Genomic DNA, 22849 nt, shown 5'->3' on the forward strand with positions numbered 1-22849 from the left:
CAGCTTTCCATGAAAGCAATAAAATAAATGAGGGAGCCATTTCATAAAGCTGACAACCAGTCATTTACCATTTAGAGGCAGCATCTGTGCATCTAACGCAGGATCGTGTGATCCCTTGCGTGATCCCAATGAGCGTTGTCCTAAGAGGACCGTGGATCACTCTGCCTCAATTAAATTAAGCTACAAAAGCAGGCGGACCTGGCATTGTACACATAGTTCCCTCATCTGCATTCTGCGAGCAGGATTAGAGTCATGATGGCAAGATTCCTACAGTTTTGACTCCAATTTTCATCCCTAATCATGACCCCTATGATAGATATTTATGGAAACAACAGCACAGTAATTTATGAATAAATATCCATCAGTTTAAAACCCACACTACTATAAATTAACTCATTGAGGAGCCCCATGATACTTTCATAGATGCCAAAAATTAAGAACATTAGAAAAAAGGAACATGAAGGTATGAAAGAGAGATCTCTCCCATGCCCCCCGCCCCAAAAAAACTTTGAGGTCTATGTAAATCTCATTCATTGAAACCGTTACATTGGGGGACTCTGCAGTAATGGTTACTAACGGTTTCTACCTTCATCTGAAGAACAGCGCCCGTAGCGGCAAATAATATATGTATATCAAAATATTTGCTTGAAAACTGGGAATGTACTGATGTATTTAAAAATGTATATTTTAAAAATAAAAAATAAGTTAAAACAGGTGGAAAACAACGCTGCGTAAACTGTTGGCGCTATATAAATAAAGGATAATAATAATAATAATTTGGTGCTGACATGTATGTCATCAAAGGGTATGAAGCGAATGCAGGATGTAAACATTACTTGTATTTGGGGCACGCAGGAAAATCAAACACATTCACGTTCTCAGCTCACCCTGTTCTCACCACACCCTGTTCTACCTGTTTTACTGCTTAATAAAAGCTACCAGAATAACTGTGGAAAACCTTGCATTCTGTACACACTAAATGCTGTTCTCAATTTTAATCAATAGCCTGTTCATATCTGCTACTTGCAAAGCCCCCAGCAGAACTACTTAACTTTTCTAATATTTGTATTATTATTATTCTAAATTTGTATTATTATAATTTTTAAGTGGTAGCACAGGGTTTCCTGAATCAGGGGAGTGCCAGGCCCTACCTTTGAAGACAGGTCCAAAGTGGCGTCAGCATTCACTATGGTAGACCCCCCTATTGGGACTCCTGAACACCTCTTTCTCCCCTGATGCCCCATCTTTTTAAGACCTACTAACGTTTTCTGGATATGAGTGCATCTCAGTGTTCCAGAGCCTTAAATGTCATAACATTGTTTCAGAACAGCAAGGTAACGCAGATAATTGTGTTTACAATAATTAAACCGGAATAACACACAATCATTGTGTATGAACATAATGCTAATTTTTGCCTGAGGTGCTGTTTGACCTAGGACAAGCCCTGGATATTAGACTCTTATTACATCATCAGGTATAATAAGCATACATTTCAAAGAAGGCGAGCAAACATATAAACCAAATGAGTATTTGTAAAACATAATTAATTGCCAAACATTGCATAGAGTGTGCTTAAATTGTTTGAAACAACATATACCATACTTTAGGGAACCAGGTTAACCTTGAACATGGGCTATGCCTTTCCTGAAATCAATAGGTTATCGTGCTAGTTATACCTATAATAAATATGTGGGTTTTTTTGTTTTTTTTTTATAAGGAACAGGTAGGGACCCGGCCAGATGTGTGTGTGTTTTAATACATCATTTAAAGAACAGATGATATGCCAACAACCTAAAAAGACAGATGGCATCAGATTAGGTTCAGCATTTTGGAAATTTGCATGACAGTTTTGTGTATTTTGTGGCACTGAGTATTTAGTGTAACTAGACTCAACATTTTTTTGTGGCTAATTGTCATCCTATACCCCTGCATACTGTTTGCAGAAAACTGGATTGTATTTAAAAATAAGGGATTAGCTGTTCACGACAACATACACAGATTTGCCGTTACCATGGAAACACTCAAGGTAAGAAGAATCTTACTGAAAGAGGTGTTTTTATTATTCTCATTCAAGAAACACATCTATTTAAAACATAAATTAAAAGGTGTACATTGCATAGTGGTAGATTTCTGCCTTGATTATGGAAAATGCATTAAAGCGAAAGAGAGTGACTCTACCGAGAATAGATTGCTAAACTCTTAATAACTAGAAATGAAATGTATTGTCTAAAAGGTGTTCTTGGGTCAACTTGATCCTTAATGTTTACAATTGCCAGTCATAGGTGTTGTAATTAAAACAAGGCCATTCACTTACGCAAATTACGTATTGCCCTTGTGCATCTTGTTGAAATACTGTAGGAGTCATTTCGCCCTGACTACTATGTATCCGTTAGAGTTTCTATATAAAAAGGGACAAAGCTGGTGAATATGCCTCCTGCCTACTGGAAGACCAGTACAGAGTTTTTATTTTAAAGTAGAATAAACCTTTAGGTCAAGGAAAATAATGTCATTGTACTATAGTCTAATCTGTTCTGCCATTTTTCAGGACCTCGTCAAAAGTTTTGCTCTACAGTTTCTCCAAAGATCTGTGGTTTGACCATATATTCCACAGATCTTTAGGGTTCATTTATAGATACAGGCGCTCCTTTAAGTTATATGGTTTTCATTTCCCTTCCACTTAACCAATTAAAATGAAAACTGTGTATTAACACATTAAAACTATATTCCTTACCAGACCACAAGATTCCAGGAAAACGCTGAGGTTTATTTCAAGGTTGCCAATTAAGACTATTGCTATTTTGGGGACTTACATACAAAAATAGATCTTGGGGATAATTCTTAGTGACTGGCATCAATGTCAGCTAAATGCTGACTCAACTAAAAATATTTTTACTAAATTATATTTCTACATCTAAAAAAATGCCATACTGTATGTAGTCGAGGCTTTGGGTGGGGACCTTCATCAATTTACAGCTCCCTGAGCCAGTAAGGCAATATCAGAGGGACAGCTCAGCAGGTCTATGCCTGAAAATTGTGACTGTCCCAGGTAAAACAGGACAGTTGAGAGCAGTGTTCCCTCTAAGCTGTGCGCTTGTGTGCGCGCGCAAATTGTGTGCACAACCAGTAGCTTACCGAACGGGGGGGGGGGGGCGGTCTGCTACTGGTTGTGTGCACGGCACCCCTCCAGAGACGGACAGTAATGTCAAGGATCTCCCTCTAACCGTCTTAAAAAAAAATAAAATCAAGGGAGCTGGAAGTCTGTTAATGCAGACCTCCGATCCTGCTCCCTTGCGATGCGTGCGGCAACTGATGCTGTGCGTCGGGATTTGATGTCATATCCCGGCGCACAGCACTGAAGCCACACCCTCCGCCTCCACTGCACTGGAAGGACAGGACACAGAAGAGGAAGAATGAAGAGGAGGAAAAGTGACAGGTAGGAAAACATTCTGTGAGAGTGAATTAGTAAGTGTGTGAGAGTGATGGGTGTTATGGTGTAGTTTAAACTGAATGTTTGTGAATGAGTGTGTGTGTGTGTGTGTGTGTGATAGCATGGATGTGTAAGTGTGTGGGGGGGATAGCATGGCATAGGGAGGCTGTAATCATAATCCTATCATGCTCAGGTTCCAGCATGTACTGGCTGCCTGAGCATGATAGGAGTGAGATTGCTGTTAGCAATTATATTTTTTTGTTCAATTTTGGTATGTTAACCACACCTTTATTAAAAGTAAGTAACACACCAAAATTGGACAGAAAAATTCGATAACAATATTAATATATATATATATATATATGATTGCTAACAGCAATCCCACTCCTATCATCCCCAACCAGTACATATGCTAGAACCTGTGTGTTACTTTTAATAAAAGTGTTTTTTTTGTTTTTAAAGGTATGTGTGGGGTCGTCATTTTCGGTTTCAGTCAAGTGAATGCTAAATTTATATATACACACACACATATATATATATATATATATATATACATACATACTAGGCCAGACACTAAAGTGGTAGGCCTACACCACATCAATGTTTGGCTTAGTATATAGTGATTGGGGTTAATCTGCATTATTGTCAATGTCTGGCTCAATGTATAGTGATAGGTGCTGTGTTGTACCACGGTCAATGTGTGCCTCTGTATATAATGTTAGCAGTTATGCTGTACCACTGTCAATGTTTGCCTCACTATATAATGATAGCAGTTATGCTGTACCACGGTCAATGTTTACCTCAGTATATAATGATAGCAGTTATGCTGTAACACAATCAATGTCTGCTTCAGTATATAGTGATAGGTGTTATGTTGTACCACCGTCAATGTCTGCATTAGTAAATAATGATAAGTTATGCTGTACCCCTGTCAATGTTTGCCTAACGATAGAAGTTGTGCAGTTTTAAAGAGTGTGTGTGTGTGTGTGTGTGTGTGGGTCCCACATACAGGATTCGCCCCAGGTGCCAAATACTCTAGGTACGCCCCTGCGCACAATAGTTTTTCCCAATTTTTTTTTATCCTTTATGCGGCCTGGAGCCTCCACTCGTGATTCGCTCATAATTTACTTATGCAGTGAGAATTTCACCTTTAAAAAAACATTACAGTAAGTAATACTGTTTTGTAAACTAATACTACATTATCACACTATAATGTAGTGTTATTAACCATGAGCGAGCTGTACCAAAAATATAGAATAACAATTTAAATGTAACATTTGCAGAAGCATATTGTGCGCACAAAATTTTGGCTCTGGGAAAATAGTTGCACAAGAGAAATTTTCTGCGCACACCACCTAAGAAAAATTAGAGGGAACATTGGTTGAGAGGTATGATTACAGATTTGCGGAAGGGTTGTTAGACATTAATATGGCACAGACAAATGCTGTGACGGCTTTCAGCATTGCACCAGTTCTGAAATGCTACAAAGACGGACCAAATTACATTCCATATCACGCAGAACCACAACAAAGAATTTTGGTACCTTGGGCAATGACTGAGGCTTCTTGAGCTGATGTAATATTCACTTCCATAAGTGGAGAGAAGCACAAGGAGAAACAGGGGCATAAGCTCCAGGCCACCCCCTCCCCAACCTGCAGCACCTAGGAAAGTTGACCCTCTAAGTTATGGCCCCTTTACCATGTACTGTGAATGTCCTACAAACTCTTCCACAAAACCCTTTGTAAACTCCTGCACATGAGAAGAATCCTAATTAGATAATAAATAATTAATGTATCAGCACATGGCAAAGTCATCCAATAGCCTCTGTTGGTTTAACACAGGTATGGGGTGACTGCACACTGACCCAGCTTATGGTATTTTTCCTTATTACAAGTGACATGGGCCGAATATTTGTTTTAGAAAGTTTCCAGCTCATTATACATCAGTGGAACACTAAATAAATCAGTTAATTTGCACTGGTCCAAGCTGGAGCACTCTAAAGCATCTGCGTCAAAATGTTTCTTATAAGCACGATATTAGAAACAAATCCTAAATTACAATATAATTAATCTATAAAAGCTGTGCTAAGATATGCCATGTTTAAATTCTGCACTCTACTCTAGCTGCAAGATACGTAAAAGGTAAAAGATACACATAAAAATTCATGAATGTATATGTTGCGAATAGAATATTTTTAGACACAAACCCTGGACCACATCACATTAGTTTATGGTACAGAAAACAGAGAAAAAGACCCTTAGAAGACAAAGATAGTGTGTGTGTTGGGACTACTTTAATTATCATTATATTGTTACTCTAATGTGCTACTTGAAACATTTAACAGTTAGCACTGATTTCCATCACACCTTTTTCCTAAGAATGCGAGTAGTTGTAGTTTTTCAGGATCCAATTACAAATCCATCTCTAGAACTACTGGGTGCCCCACTATTGTACTTTTGGGTTATAATGGTGCTTTCTTCATTGATGCCAACCAAAGAGTTAGAGCTAAAGCTATACGGTAACCCATCATTACGGGATTTTTTTATAGATAACGTATAAATGTCAGTATTCACAAGGTACAATCTATATGTCAGAACAGTGTGCTGTGTCAGCAAACAGCTATGGGGCACCAAACTGATTCAGAAAAAGGCAAAATAGGTAAATGTTTCATGTGCCACCAAAAGAGCTGGCATGTTGGTAAAAAGGAAAAACCCAAAATGTCAGTGCGATGGCAGCACAGTTTATGTTCATCTAAATCAATGTGTTGGCACAAGTGACTATGAAATTCCGCTCTGTGTGCTATTCTCTCTCTTAACTCTAGATTACATATTTAAACAGGTTGACAAGTCACCAATTTACCTCCATTCCTTACTTCTGCTGGCTGATTTCAGCTAGGAACAAGTTAATAAACAGTAATATGTAATCTATTTAATTTTGATTTTGACTAAGTAACTCATATTGTAATAAAAAAAAGTTTCTACTATTGTTCAATACAATACACACAATCTAAGCCAGTGTATGATTTATAAAGTAACATTAACTTGTTAATGGTACATTAAGCAGAAATGTTAAAAAGTGATCTATTTCATTAAAGCAAATTATGTCATTTTGATCTGGGTGTGGGATTAAACGTTTTTATACATTCTACCCACACTGACAATTTAAGAAACTATTAACAACTTTAAAAAAAACTGTTCAAAACCACTTAAGACACCTAAATAGCTTTTCAAATGCGATCAGCAGTTTTTTTGTTCAATGCCATATTACTCATTTAAATAAGGACTGTTACACAACCTAATGGTGATTTAGATAAATGATGTGGCTGATGATTACATATTTAAACCCTGAAGCCATCAAGCCTATTGTACTCATCAATTATCCGCACATCTCTTGCAGCAGCCAATACCTGGCAAAAAAAAATAAATAAAATGAAGTGTTTGTGATTCAGATATTTTTACATCTGAGTGAGGGCTCTGGAGGTGGGTGCTGTGGGCAACTGAAGTATGAGTCAGGAAATCTTTATTTTTTTACATATTTCTGTATTAATGCACGTTATTTATAAAGAGTTTTGAGCAATCACAAATCTCCTGATGACCTAACGTCACAGCTCCAGGCACATTTTGTCCGTACAGCTAGCCTTGGACACGTGTCCATCTATGAGCAGATGTGAAGTACCTGGGTCCTTTGACATATAGAAGAATAATGCAGACTTGCTTCCAGCAATCTATGTTTTGGTTACCCCCTTACAGGGCAACACCATGGCCTTTTACTGTACACCTTGACCACTGGCTTGTTCGGCTACTGAAACTACCCAAAAAGGGTTGGATTTATAAAATCATAAAAACTCTATTTATAGAGTTTTTTGATTGAGTACATTCTACGGACATCTGTGTTTAAAGGGCAAACATTATCATTACATTTTATATTATTTTTATTTTCAACATTACTATCAAGAGGTAAATCATTGTTTTTTTTTTCTTTTTCTTTGGTTGTGGTCAAAAGAAATTAATGTACCGAATGCGTTAATTAATGTGGTTCCTAGGGGGCTTGTGGTTTATTTCAAATTGAAGGGTCATCCTAGGATCATCATCTGAATGCTGAACTTTTGATAAGGGCATAACTCATACAAGAACAACAAGACTGGAAGACTTTGGGAGTATTTTGTTTTCCATTTTTTTTGGTTTGCCTATTACACAAGTGTATACCAACACTTTTCCACATACGACAGCAGTTGCCAAGTGTCTACTATTTCTAATACAATACTTTAGAAAAAATGTGAAGATTTTTTCTAATGTACCACTTTTGGTGCATACTTTCAAAAATATATTTTACTGCTGGTTTTTTTTACATAGATATTTAATTTATTTGGGTAATATTATACTAAAATGTTGTTGAGAATAGTGTTTAGCCTATTCTTCATCAAATGGGGGAATAGATTTGCCCTTACATCCCCAGACTAAGGGTTAGAAGGTAGACTTTTTGTTAAGCGCAGAATGATCATTTGTCTACCCATCTTGTAATTTTTCATATTTTTGTCAAGATTCAAGAGAACATTAGTCCACTATTTATGTGCAATGGTTGTGTTTTCTCATATCAAAAAGGTACCATTCATTTTTGAAGGAATCAATACAAAATCTTGATCCCAATAATACATTATATTTATTGAATATATCCCTTGCTAATTTGCAATGAAAATAAGACACTAGTTCTAGAGCCAAATGTCATCTGAGCTTTTGCTTATAAGTAAATTGGCAAATGCAAAAAAAGTGGCTACTCACTCCCATTGTTTCTATAGCCTATGAATAAGGAAATGTGCCAGATAGACATGGAACGAACGTTTAGAGAGGCAAACTTTATGGAAATAATCAGGGAGGCTGGATAAGGAAATAAAATACAGCTTATTATTATTTCAGCGATATATATAATATTCAGCAATAATATTTTCATGATGACTATACTGAGACATGAACTGTCAAAATTAAATATGTTCCATTTTATAAACCCATTAAATATATATCTCCTTTGCTACTAAGTGTTTCGCTGGTAGTCTCTTGTTTTTAGGATTTTGGAAGTATAATAATACCCCCTATACTCCATCAGGCACATTTTCCTTCATGTTCTCCTCCAGTTTAAATTTGTCACAATCACCCATCCTTCTCTCATTCTACTAGGGAAGCATTAAAAGAGGTATTACAAGTGCATGCGCAGTGGACCTGCCTGCCATAAAGGGGGGAGCAGCTTTGCAGTGATCTAACTAAGCATCTGAGTATATCTGGCTAAGCACCACATATTTGAACACCATTTTCTTCACTGGCCTGTATAAAAAAAATGTGGCCATTAGTGTCCTTAGAGCAACCAGAAGAATTCTGAAGATAATTATGAAAAAGTTTATTTTTGTGGTCCCAAGGAGAGGTGGTGAGGACCACACATTCTGGGTAAGAAATTCCCTTTAGAAGAGCTTCTTCAAAAGCAAAAATTTCCCCACAGTGAAGAAAAAAAAAATCTCACAAAAATAGCTCAGCATGACGCAAAAAGCAAAAACAAGGATAAAAATAACTGTTTAATAAATGTACTCGGGAAGTAAAAATCCACTGTTTTATCCAGATTTTTTTATATACTTGGAAAGCTCCCCAAATGAAATTAATAAAGCGTCTAGAATCAAACAGAGTTTACGTGAATCATGTAAACTGTATTAGATCATGATTATGTCGAACAATTATGAAAACCATTTTAGTAAACTGGAATTAACTCAAAAAAATGACTAATGTAGTTTATTTTTTGTAATAAATAATTATGTTAATTTGTGTGCTAACCTTTTTCAACAACTCTAGCTGCAATTAACTGTGAAAATGGTTTCTGGACTCCATTACAGTCTTGTCTTCAGTCCATGACAGGGGACACCACAGAGACACCCCAGAGGAGCATAGATGCAACATTCTGATGCTTGTCTATGATATTTGTATCAGACACAAGCTCATCCCATAAAGGACGATATACCATTCAGAGCTTCAAGCAGGAATTAGAATTGTATTAGAGTTTTGTCTGTTAAACTATAGCAACAAGAGCTGTTGGAAAAGGGCCAAGGTTTAATAAGATACCAGTACCATTAAATTAGGAAGCAAATACCCAGTCCTATCACTTCTATTTCTGCCACTATGTTGCCGAAGCAGTTAACAATTCTGCTCCATTTTGCCCCAAACATGAACACTCAATGAGGAGCCATACGAGAAATATTGGTGATCAATGTGTTTCACAAGTTAATCAATCATCCATATGTTTCAATGGAACTTATATTTCCTGCAATAAGGCTTTTTTGGCTGTAAAGTGCAATTTGTGGATAAAAGTGACACTCCAGCCATCATATGCACTTTACTGTGTATTTTTATGATGTACTTCTTGTAAAGTATTTTCAATAGCAACATTTCCCTGTCATTGATTGGCTGCTTCAAGAATAGTCAGACCACGTATGAGGGAGCTGCAGCTTCTTCCTAATGCAAGTCATTTATATATGTTTTAAAACTTTCAAATAATGCATATTGAAGTACTTTAATATGCATCATTATTTAGAATAGCTTCTTGGCAATAAACTGCCACTTCTGTCCTTAAGTTCGGTTTTTAATCAAATGTGTTTTTCAATGTGGCTTTATTACCATATCAACCAAGGGAATGCTACTGCTATTTGGACCTTGCAATTTGTTGCTATGATTATAAAAGCCCTTACAAAAAACGTTTCACTAAAACTGCTGGTAACCCCATATTGCTTCTATAGGATTTATTGTTATGAAACACAGCCACATATCATTTGAATGGCTTGTAAGGCTGCAATGGATCACCAAGTTATCAATGATTGCTATTGCACAATTTTATTAATAACCATTGTGTATGCCTACACATTACTGCGTCACGTACAGCTATACAATATTTTGATACATTCATACTAACCAAACAACATGAGCAACTGGAAAATAGGGACATCAGGGGAGGAAAAAGGCACTAGCCTTCCTAAAGAAGGACATGTGGCAATTGTTTAACAAGCAAATTAAAGTAACTGCAAAACACCCAGTTGTGGGTTGGTAGAGGAAAAGACGTGGAAATTTGGATTCACAACATGTGATTCGAAGTATATATACATATACTACAGTTTGTAATGGATCTTCAGTTAATCTACTGTAATCAAACTCAAGATGTTTATTCTTTTTGGATTACTAGTGGCACTGAAATGAAGTACAGGTTACTGTACTGTTATCATTGAATACTTTCTTTTAATTTGATCTATGGTAATGTTCTGAGTGTTTATCTCTAATAATACACAGTGCCTTGGTCCTAGGCCCCGATTCTAAATAAAGAACGTCACCCTTCTGCCCTGGAATTTGTATCTGTTCATTTGAATTAAGATATAATCTTCATGAGTAAGATGTTTATACTGCATATGAAAATATAGACCTATCACTCGTACACAATAGGGATTCTCTATGCGCTTAATCTTTGCACCAACGACCTCCTGTATACATTGGCTTGATATGGGGGGGGGGTCCAAATACTTTACATTTTTCTATATGGAAAGCCATCAAATACATTGACCTCTGAATACCGCCAACCCCATTATTCCTTTTATAGTTATTGCATTCCCTGTCTATAAATGTGTTGGGCAGAACTCAACAGGGCACACTGGGTTTGTTATCTGCCTAATTTATTTCGGCTACATTATTAACAGGCCATTGCAGAAGTCTGACACCAGGAGTAACCAGTGGTATATAAGCTGAACCGAGTATGGCCAGTATGGATCCATGCTGTGATGGTCCCTAGGTAACGACCCGTTAATTTCAACCATCTTTGCAAAGGCTTACTCCGGCCTGGCTAATATTTACAGTTTGATTTTGCCATTCAGTCATCTGTTATCTGATCCCACATGCCTGTATGAAAAATCAGACAAGTAAATGCACAGCATGAACTTCTCTTAATGTTCCAAAACATTTCACGGTCTACTGCTGTTTAACCCATTTGTGAATGATAAGTAATATGATGTAATTATATTAAAATGCGGTATGTCTTGGTAATATGTGTATAACATTCTGAGAAAATCAGATCACGTAAGGAAATATTAAATAATAAAACAAATTAGTTGATGTCAAAACCTTTTAAAAAGAAAAAAAAACATTGAAACATATTTGATAAGACAATGGATAAAAATAAATTTTACAGGTTTTACAGGGTTTCAGTTAAAGGGGAGCAATTGACTTGTCCTGGGTGTCATGGAACTTGGCATTTAGAATAAAATCAAGTAGAGTACATGGTTAAATAGGGTTGTTAGATTATTTATTGGTTCCTGTTTAACTAATGTTGGAACGAAGACAGGGGCAGACTGGGGATGACTAGGCGACCTTATCACTTTAAGGCCAGCAGCCACCAAATGACATAAATGCATCTGCCATCTGGATACGAAGGACCGATCTGCCACTGGAGCACCAGTATAGGTAAGTATGAGGCCCTACCAGGCATCTGCCGGAATGCCAGATGGCCAGTATGGGCCTTGAGGACATTCCCATACTCGCAGAGTAATCATTTCCTATTGAGCCTAGCCCCTGGACCTATGGTTTCTTTCAGGTTAAAGAACAGAATTCTTTCTGTTACATTCTGCATTTTGCCCTAAGCTTGATCTAGTGCAGTTTCTCCAATCAACTCCAGGGCCTTTTTTTCTTTAACATGGAATTTACAATCTGTATAAATGCAAAAAAATATGATTGACGGCTCTTTTTGCAAGAAACAAACAGGCCATCTGCTTTTAGGCACTGCACCTGACAATGGGGGCTATGTATAAAGGTGTCTCAATTGAAAAAGTATTGCAAAAAGTATATAAGTGCTGTCACGCAAAAATAGTACAAACCCACCATAATATAATACGGCGCATATTATGTATGAATATATATATAAAATTTTGCACACAAATGGTATTGCTTCCATAGCACCCTAAGCCGCAGTGTTGCATCTATATGTATTCAGGCAGGCAGTTATATAGCAGTGTTGCAAGCACTGTGCCTATTGTGTCCTTCCGACACCTTAATGTTGTACATAACTCTCAATAGGGGATTATTCGGAAAGTGCAAATTGGTAAAATTCTACTTTCTACCTAAATTCTCAACACATGTTCTGACACAAAGTGTCTCTGTCAGAGAGTCATTCTAAAATAGTAGACCGTGATAATAAAAGGTAGGTCAAAGTGGACCATATTCTGAATTTCCCCCTAATATTGCCTAGGTGTCTCTCAGTGCCAAGCCCACCTAGCAGCATGTCTGGCAACTCTTTCTTTAAGAATAGGTGGGATGGCCTTTTAGCCTGAAACACTGAGCCACCTGAGTGTACCTGTCAGGAAATTACGCACTCTTGATGAGAGTTTCGATTTAGAGCTTAAGGGACCATCCAGGCATTGTTCTGCATTTTATTGAAAGAGCTACTATACTTTAATAAGAACCTCAGAATATGAAAAGGCCATAAATGGTCATGTCTGTTAGCCCATGGTTACTTACAGAACAAATCCACATCGCATCCAAAGTTCCCTGTAGCAACGCCTCAGGGACATGACGTGCTACATTTCCGACATGCTGCACTTAATTAACAAAATTTACAATACTGTGATAATTATACGCCCTATACACTTGGAGGTTTATTCTGTATATTATTTATTCTGTAGCGTTGTTCTTCTATAAAACAGCCATCCCTTATTAGTGCATTAAAGGGCTAAATGCACTAATTGGCAAAAAAGCACATTTTTAGCACAATGTTCATATTTCATTATATCTGGAACACACGTAGTGAGATTGACAGCATTTGTGCATTAGTCAGAGAGCAGGCTAAACGCCTGCACAATAAATATCATTATTCTTTTGGCAAGGAGGCTGGCTGGGAATAATAGTGGTTTGGTAGCAAGATACAAAATATCAGAGGAAGTAAACATTTGGACCGAACATAAGGCAAGTAATAATACTTACTAATAAAAGGGGAAAGTTGTATGTGATCCGTATTATGAAAGTAAACAGAAATAAATGTAAACTGCTACTAGGTATCTGTTATGGCCTGCTTTACAATCCCTATATAAGCATGACATTTAGAACTCTTACCAGTTACTCCCTTGGACACTGGTTTCTTGATTGGCTTGCATGGGATAAATTAGATAGTATAGTACAGCGCTACAGAATACGATGGTGCTATATAAAACAATAAATAATAATAATAATAATAATAATAATAATATAGACTCCAACTACTATTCCATCAGATTTTATGGTAAAAAGAATGGCTAAACATTATATCAGAATGGTATCAACATGATTAATGAGTACTTTCAATATATTGCTTATTTGAAGGGTGACCTAAACACACAAACTCCAAAGGGCCTAACCTGGCTAACAAATTAGGGATACATCACTGCAAACATATACATCAATTTATAACTTTATGTTCATACTTTAAGGGTGATATCATACGGAATATTCGGATTACACAGAAACATAGAATGTAATGGCAGATGAGATAAGATAATGGCCCATTCAGCCAGCCTGTTGTTCCAGCTGTAAAGACTCAAGACTAAATCAGTTGCTTGGTGTAATCTTAGATTTGGGATAGCCACATATCTTTAAATTAGACCCCATAAATTCTGATGGGAGGCTGTTCCACTTATCTATCACCTTTTCAGCAAAGTAAAACTTCCTTACATTACTCCTAAACCTCTGACCCTCTAGTTTTAGATGACCTCTTGTTCTAACAGTTCTTCCCCTTTTTAAATAAACCTTATTTGTGTACTTTATTAAACTACCTTATGTATTTAAATGATTCCAAACTATACACATTGAGATCCCTTTTGTATATCCTGAAACCCACACTCTGTTTTAGTAACCTTTATCTGAATTCATTTATCTGAACAACATGTTTCTGGAAATGGGGCCTCCTGAATGAAGTCTGACTAGAAATCTGTGGAAAATAAGAGAAACCACTCAACGTCTCACTTTTGTTATTGGGATAGATATATATATATATATATATATATATATATATATATATATATATGTATCTGTTAGATAACTCAGCTAACTGACTCAAAGGGGTTTATTATTATTTATTGAATGTGTTACTATAATGATGAGTGAGTAGCAGGTCCCTATGTAACCGCTCAGGTCAAACTTTATACGATAATAAAATGGGCATTGGTTAATGTAGAAAATCAGATTCTCCCTTGCTGCCTACAATAGGTTGACCAGATGGCCCATTTGTAGAGGTCTATGAGGTTTATTCACTAAAGAGAGCTGACAGGACAGTTGTGGTTTCAACTCCTCCACCTCACTGTACGCTATGAAGAGCCAACCCCAGTGAACTTCTTCTGTGGGAAGAGCTCATCAGGCTTGGTATAATGTACATGTAAATGAGTGAGATCTCTTAAAATACTTTTCACCCCTTAAATGATGCATCTTAGAGGTCAAGTAAGCCCTTCTAATAATAAGTACCAGCTAGTAGTGGCCCTTCTTGATGAATACTGACATGCAAGCACCCCGCAAACTCTCTTGCCAACTCTTCCTTTAGTGAATAAAATCCCTATGGGACATTTGACACACAACAACCTAACACTTTACCTGTATTTCAAAACTGATGTGCGAATTGAGTACTTGGGCGACCTATTATCCACTTTTAAAATGAGCACCATTATTTAAGATTACATTATAATATTTGCTACTCTGAATAATGTCTTTTTTATAAGCGCATGGGCCATGAGTTCCTCCAAGTACCAAGTACCTAGACGCTAGTATCCAACTTTACTTCAACTAAGAAAGGGTAATTAGAGGTAGCAGTCTGTTTTAACTATTTCAGTAGGAGTACACATGTACATAGGCATAACCTAGGTAACTTGAAGGAATCGTATAACAGATGTACAATTTGCTTGCATTATGGTGTGATGACCCTTTAGATTAAGTATAATTAATACACGCTAGAGTAATATAAAAGCAAATATCCATCCAGAGACATGTATCAGCTGATTTATCAGCAGCTACATGTACTGAGTATCATGTGTTAGTGATGAGAGTTGTAGTTCCCAGGTACAACTCATAGAATGACAGTTTGAAAATGATGTCACACAACAGAGCTCAAATAAATAAACGCTTCATTAGGCTGAAACATTAAGGAAGTGGGACTGCCTCCAAACATCTAGATTCTTGTAACAGATGACATCCTGATAACATTGCATTAACAAAAACTTAAAGCACACAGACACCACTAAACAGTTTCCATTAATATATATCCTAATATCACTAACAGGGTCAACACGAGATCTGTTTATTATTACTCTTATGTTTCCCTGATATAGCCATGAATGAGAATACCATAAATAGTGACCGTGTGGATGTTTTAATGAAATGAATATGGAAGTAAGTACCGATCCTGAAAATGATGGCTGAGGGGGCACCTTATGAGATGACCGGGGTTGACAGATCGCCGGAACGATCACAAACGGAACGCTCGATCACAGATGCAACACGTTAATGGATCGGTGAAAGTATCAGCGCCCGGAGCGCACTTACCGTTGGGTCCATACTTGTCTCTGCCCCTCCGGACCTGCTCGGTGCTCAGTCCGCAGCTCTCATTAACCTCGAAGTGCCGGAGCACCTCGGACACCGTCTTGGAGTGCGCGCTGTCCATGGTGGCTCTTGGGCTCCTCGATCCCCCGGTGTGCTGCGCTTCAGACACAGGGTGGTTCCCCACACACTCCCCCACCCTGCGATCAAACCAGAAGGAGGGGGCTCACAGCGTACGATTCGACGAAGACAAACGGATCTCCTCAAACTCAGGAGAGTTCAAGCAGGATCCACTCGCTCTCTCCACGTTTCGGAGCCGTGGGTAAGCAGCGAGTGTTTTTGGAGCTGCACCTTATCTTCCTCTAGTGAAAGGTGAGCTCCCGTGGACCCGCCTCTGCACCCACTGCCCTCCCCTCTGGGTCATGCTAAAAGTACTAGCTTCCCTGGGAACGCTCGCTGTAACGCTGAAGCCGCTGTATGATGAGTGGGTTGCCCACTCACTCCACTAATCGCCCCAATGAGGCTTATTGGTGAAGTCACGCTGAGTGTTTCTACTCCTTGCTGTACTTTTTTTTCGCCCTTGGCTGGGAGCTGCTGCTGCTGCTCGGCCATTCCCCATTGGCTGACTCCAGCACCCAAAACAGTGCCTGCCCACACCAGCCTTCCCCATTGGCCCCTGTTACCTTTAAATTAGCATTTTTAAGATTTAGCCTCCGGTAATGTAAGTGGAAAATGTTTTTAGAGCATGTATAGATATGAACAGCAGCCTCCTCGCAGCACAGAGCTTCACTTCCTCTTTATTCAGCTTCAAGTAAATGCTGGTTCTTGCAAAGCATTGCAAGACCATGGGGTGCAGCAAGGAAGGTGTTAACTGATGCAAACCGCAGTGTTGTGAGAAGATAAAGCACTGACAATGTGGTTGTTATGGAAAATGTAGTTGGGAGCGACAAACGATCACGACTTGGCTTTTAAAGTGTGTATTTTGTTTGCTATTATCATAGATAATGCGAGTAAGCAATGCGACAAAGTGTCAGAAAATGCAAGCATTGTGCTGGGTTGTATGGATTAAGGCATAAAGAGGCAGAGAGAGAGTTGGTTCTGGAGACCCAGAATCTAGAACAAAATTGACATTCTGGAGAGATCTCAGAGCAGGGCTACTAAAATGGTCATGATCTAAAACTAGAGGGTCAGAGCTTTGGATATAATGTAAGGAGCTTTGACTTTACTGAGGGGTGGTAGATAAGTGGAACAGAATCCCAGAAGAATAGATAGAGACTAAGATTTTAAGGGAAACATGGGATAGATATAGGACCAATGACTAGTTAAAATCTGAGTCAATAAAGCAGGGGAAAAAGTGTAGGCTAGATGGACTGAATGGTTCTTATATGCCGTCACATTCTATGTTTCTATACATTTGTGACAAAAGGGAATAACTGCATGCCGTGTGTTAGAAGAACTTGGGATTTGATAATACATACTTTCAGAGTGTTCGGGTTCTGGGTGATATTTATTTATATTGTAAGAGACTGTTTAAAAGGTAAAAAGTATAGGTTGAAAATGTTATTCCTTGAACTTTTACATTACATTTCTTGAAATTGTTTTGTGAAATAACAGCGTTCTACCCAGAAGGACTATGTTCTATTTATTGCAAATTTATAAATAACACTTTATCTTGTGTGGTTTTATTTTGGCATTTCTCAAATAGCAAATCCAGCATCAAATGTTTCTCTTAAAAACTAAGATTGATCATAGCGAAAACATAAATTTTCATGCACATATGGTGCAGTAATTGATTAGAATGTCATGTCAGGAGACCCAAATGCTGTGTTCTAACAATGCCATCTTCAGCCAGTGTTTGTATAGGCAGATGTTTAATGCATTTTACAAAAATGATGAATATTGTACAAAATGCTGGCGGAAAGAACTAAAACAAATTAATTTTTGTTGTCATTCTAAACTGTTGTCATGCTTCATCATGTGTTACATACGACTGGAGGATGTTTCGGTGCAGGTTCTGCAATGACAGTTCAACTAATCTGGTGCAACTACTCTCAGACCTCTCAAATAAGGTAAATGACATAATCAGACATGACAGTCCACACACTGGTATCCTCCATCTGCTCTTCCTGTTATATTTCACAATCCAGTAAACATTAACAGAATAGGAAGGGGACACCTGTTCATACAGAACTATTAATAAGAGCTGTCAGCAGTGTGACCATGGTATCATCGTTGTCACTGGATAACGCAATCAGGTACATCAGATACAATTTTAAATGAACTCATTTACAGACCAACTAAGCTTCTTAATTGATCTTTGAGCCATTTTACATGACCCGATTTAAAGGAAACTTGCATTTTTTTTTGTTTTATATTTAAGAAAGTCATATGATTCTAAAGCAGCCTTGTGTTTTGATGACAATCATTCAAATGGTTCACTTGTAGCTAGGGTTGCCACCTGTTGTTAAGCCATATTCTGGACAATCTTTGAAGGATTGTTCCTGGGGGTGTGGTCATGGGTGTAGCCAGGGTCGTGTTTTTAGAATAAAAAGGAAAGAGGTGATGAAAGAGAAAAAAGGGCACAAGAGAAAAGAGAGGTGAAAGAAATGAGACGAGGTTGAAGAGGGAGAAGAAGGAAGGGAAGAGTTACTCACATTAACACACATACAGACACACAGTAATACATATGCACAAAGACACTCATAATAACACACTCTGACACTAACACACTTACACTCACACAAACTCCCAGACACAAACACTAACCCACCCAGGCACACACCAACACAACCAATATTATTAATAAATAATAATATTAAACAACCAAAGGCCACCATTCTATGAACTGTCCCCCTGCCTCCCATGCTCTGCACAGTGCTTCTGGCCTCTTTGGCTCTAGATGTGAAGCTTTTAAAATATCACAAAGTTATTTAACAAATCTTGGCCTTTTTTCTTTCCTAGAGAGATTCCAACAACTGGGCAAGATGCCTAGGAAAGTGAGGTACTCAGCGAGTTCACATAACAAGCTTTACGTGACCCCATTGTAGTAGGCCGGTAGCTACATGGCAGCTCACATGAAGAGCATGGACAGAACTGAAGATGAAGACGTGCTCCACATATGGCAAGTGGGAGAGGGGGATGTATGTGTAAGTGTATGATTTTAAAGTGAGTGTGTTTGTGTATGGATATTTAAGTGGTGGTAGAGTGTCTGAGAGTGAGTGTGTGTGTATGTGTATGTATGTGTACTGTGATATTGGGGATCTTAGCACAGTCTTCTAGGGTCACAAACGACAGAGCATTCAATTCTTTTTCTTTGAATATTTATTTCAACATTCATTGGTGCATTTGTAAATCACAGAGAAATAATCAAAAGAAAACCTACCTCTCACAAAAGCACTAACTGGAAAAAAGGCATCCCTGAAGGCCCGAGCTTTTGTTGTTCTGACCTTTATGTGTGTAAAGGCATATAGTTAGTAGGTGTACCTGATCAGGGCCAGCCTGAAGGTGTTCAGGCGCCCTGTGCGGACTACTTTTCTGGCGCCCCCCTGGACAAAAAAGAAAGGGAAAAAATCTTGTAACAAACAACTAGTTTTCATTACAGATTATTTATGTGCAAGCAAGTACAATAATATATAACTGGAAACACTGGTAACAATAATATACCTTAAATACACTAAATATAGGGGGAAAAATTGGACCCTAGGCAATTATTTCTCTTGCACTCCCTCCACACACCCTAGCATGCAATCACTCCCTCCGCTCCCACAGCAATAAAAAATATTTGCCACACTGACTGCAGATTAGGGGAAGACTGTGAGAGTCAGTGCAGTCTTCCCTCCTTCTGTCTCTACCGTGACTTTGAAAGGTCCTCTCCCCCGTAATCATCCCCAGAGTCCCTTTGTCCTCTCATTCACTACGCCATACCTTTCTTTTCCTCCCTGTAGTTCAGGTATAGATCAAATAAACAACACATGTAAGCAACACTTGCGTGTATAGCATTGCAGGTATAGTCCAACAGAATAACACACAAACCCAGTTTTGCAGGTATAGATCAACTGGAGATCACATGTAAACTCAGCACTGAAGGTATAGATCAAATAAACAACACATGGAAACCGCACAGGTATAGATCAACTAAATAAGATACCAAAACCTAGGTATACATAAATAATGTATGGAAACATTGCATATCAGATATAGGATACAGAATAAAACACAAAGCTGGCTTTGCAGGTATAGATCAACTGGAAATCACATATAAACTCAGCATTAAAGCTATAGATAAAAGAATCACAGGTTGCACACCCCAAAGCCAGCCCTGGTGTCCACATAGAATTTGACCAGCTCCCATATTACACACACAAATTACAACCCAGCGTGAGCCATTTGTGTCCCCAAACAGCCCAGAGTGAGCCATTTTTGTCCCCAAACAGCCCAGCATAAGATATCTTTGTCCTCAAACAGCCCGCCCTGTGCCATCTTTGTCCCATAAACACCCTGCCCATGACAGCTTGGTCCCCAAAGATCAAACACCCTGCTTTGCCTTTCCCCAAACCACATATACATCTATGATACACACAACGGTCACCTACACGGTCACTCATTCACTCTGTCATTTACACAATCCCTTCACACAATTATTAATTCTCTCACTAATTTACACAGATAATTTACACATATTCATTCATGCATTTTCACAATTGATTCGCAGCATTCATCCACACATTAATTCATTCATTCTCTAATTCATTAACACAATTCATCCACACATTCATTCATTAATTCTGTCTCATTCACACAATTTATCCACACATTAATTAATTTATTATCTTACTCATTCTCACTCTTTCTTTCAAGATTCTTACTACCCCCCTTTCTCAAAATCTCTTCCCCCTTCTCACTATCTACCCCCTCTCCCATATGAGAGGAACATGCCTGAGAGAGACCTTATTGTTGAAGTATAACTACCTTGTGTCTTGTTGTTGCACTCAGTCTTGCCATGGTGTATGCCTTTTAATATTAAACTGTCTTCAGCAACCTCATCGTGTTAGTGAGTTTGACTGTTCCTTGTTTTTATTTCTCCCACACAGCATTTTCAGTTTCAGCTGTTTTTCAACCTGCACATAAAATTGATAATCATTAGCACCTGTTTGGTCCAATTGTTTAATTATACACCTAACTATATGCCTACAAAATCCCTGATTGCCAGGGTACTTAGAAGAATTGATGTTGTGTTGAAGACAAAGGGTGGTCACAAATGTTCGATATTGAATACATTGGCTGAGGCCACTCCTGACTCCATGACTATTTGACAATATAATCATAACATGACTGCATTCCACTTGTTACATTTTGTTTAAACTTATTATATAAACTTATATAAATATGTCAGAAAAAAAATGATATGGTGTTACTGATAGAATTAAAAGCAAATAACTATCATACAAGTCTACTTTGACTATGTATACTGGTTCACTAATCAAAAATACACACTATATACAGAAATAAATACAGTATTTGCTCTCTGTTATAAGACGACCCACCAAAATCTGAATATTAATTTAGGAAAAAAAGAAAAAGCCTGAATATAAGATGACCATTATTACTAGTTTTACTAGTAAATATTAATTCATGTAAACTATTTTTTCATATTTAATAAAAGCTATGATTGAGAAAATATTTTTTTGTTTTTATTTCCATTTATTTGCGAACCTGCCCCCTAGTTATGCACATCTGCCCCCAGGTTTGCTACTCTGCCTCCCTGATAGGCCTTATACCCCCTGATATGCCTTATACCCTCCTATTTGCTACTCTGCCTCCCTGATATGCCTTTAACCTCATATATGCCACTCTGCCTCCAGAAATGCCTTATACCCCCTTTATGCCACTCTGCCTCCAGAAATGCCTTATACCCCCTTTATGCCACTCTGCCTCCAGAAATGCCTTTTAACCCAATATATATGCCACTCTGCCTCTGGCATATAGGGGGTTAAAAGGCATATCATGGGACAGAGTGGCATATAAGGGGGTTTCTGGAGGCAGAGTGGCATATAGGGGGTTAAAGGGCATTTCTGGAGGCAGAGTGGCATACAGGGGGTTAAAAGGCATATCATAGGGCACTCTGCCTCCAGAAAAGCCTTATGCCACTCATACAACACTCCCCCCCGACTTACCAGTGCTTCTGATTCCCTGGTGTCTGGTGGGGGCAGCGGGTGTTCCGCCGGAACTTCTATGAGCGCAGGAAGGTCATGTGACGCCAGTGCTGCGTTATAGAAGCTACGGCGGTGTAAGTGCCGTCAGCAGCTGAGGTTACCAGACAGGAGGATTCAGGTCCCCTGCATCGCTGCAGGGGATCTGGATCTTAGTCTCATAGTCGGACCTCATTTGAGGTCTGATTAGAAGACGACCTTGATTATAAGACGAGGGGTGTTTTTCAGAGCAAATGCCTTGTCTTATAATCGAGTAAATACAGTACTTTTGGGAGGCTGTTTGGAATTGTGGGGTCACTAATAAGCCTATTGTTCCCACATTACTGAATTTGGAAAATAATACAGCTTACATAAAGTTATGAGCACCTTCTAATAATTGCCTGTAAATGCCAAGGATAGACGACAATGACCAATTCTAATAATAAATGTTTTCTGTTTAACAGTACGACGCATAAAGTGTGACATTTCCTTTTTGATATTTTCATTATCAGTAACAGAATTACTAAACTTTTGACCTACAGATATATTTTGATAATCTTATTGCAGATCTTTAGTTGGAAAATCAAACGTTATGGGGTTAAATATCCTTAATGAAACACTATTAAAACAAAACATTAAAACCAAGTACAGGTTGCACACTGAAACAATATCTC

The 22849-nt window shown here is 38.1% G+C and overlaps 1 protein-coding gene across 1 annotated transcript in view; it reads right to left on the reverse strand.

The window, feature by feature from the left end:
• The window catches only part of LOC149300898 (sarcoplasmic/endoplasmic reticulum calcium ATPase 3-like), an 83537-nt gene extending 67426 nt beyond the window's left edge, over positions 1-16111 (reverse strand). The window contains exon 1 of the mRNA XM_089484437.1: positions 15994-16111. Coding sequence (XP_089340563.1) covers positions 15994-16111 — 118 coding nt within the window. The remainder of the gene's footprint in view (positions 1-15993) is intronic.
• Positions 16112-22849: the final 6738 nt, after the last annotated feature.

Source organism: Sceloporus occidentalis, unplaced genomic scaffold (genome assembly GCF_023333645.1).
Source record: "Sceloporus occidentalis isolate IW3139 unplaced genomic scaffold, rSceOcc1.0.p SCAF_22, whole genome shotgun sequence".
NCBI classification, from domain to species: domain Eukaryota; kingdom Metazoa; phylum Chordata; class Lepidosauria; order Squamata; family Phrynosomatidae; genus Sceloporus; species Sceloporus occidentalis.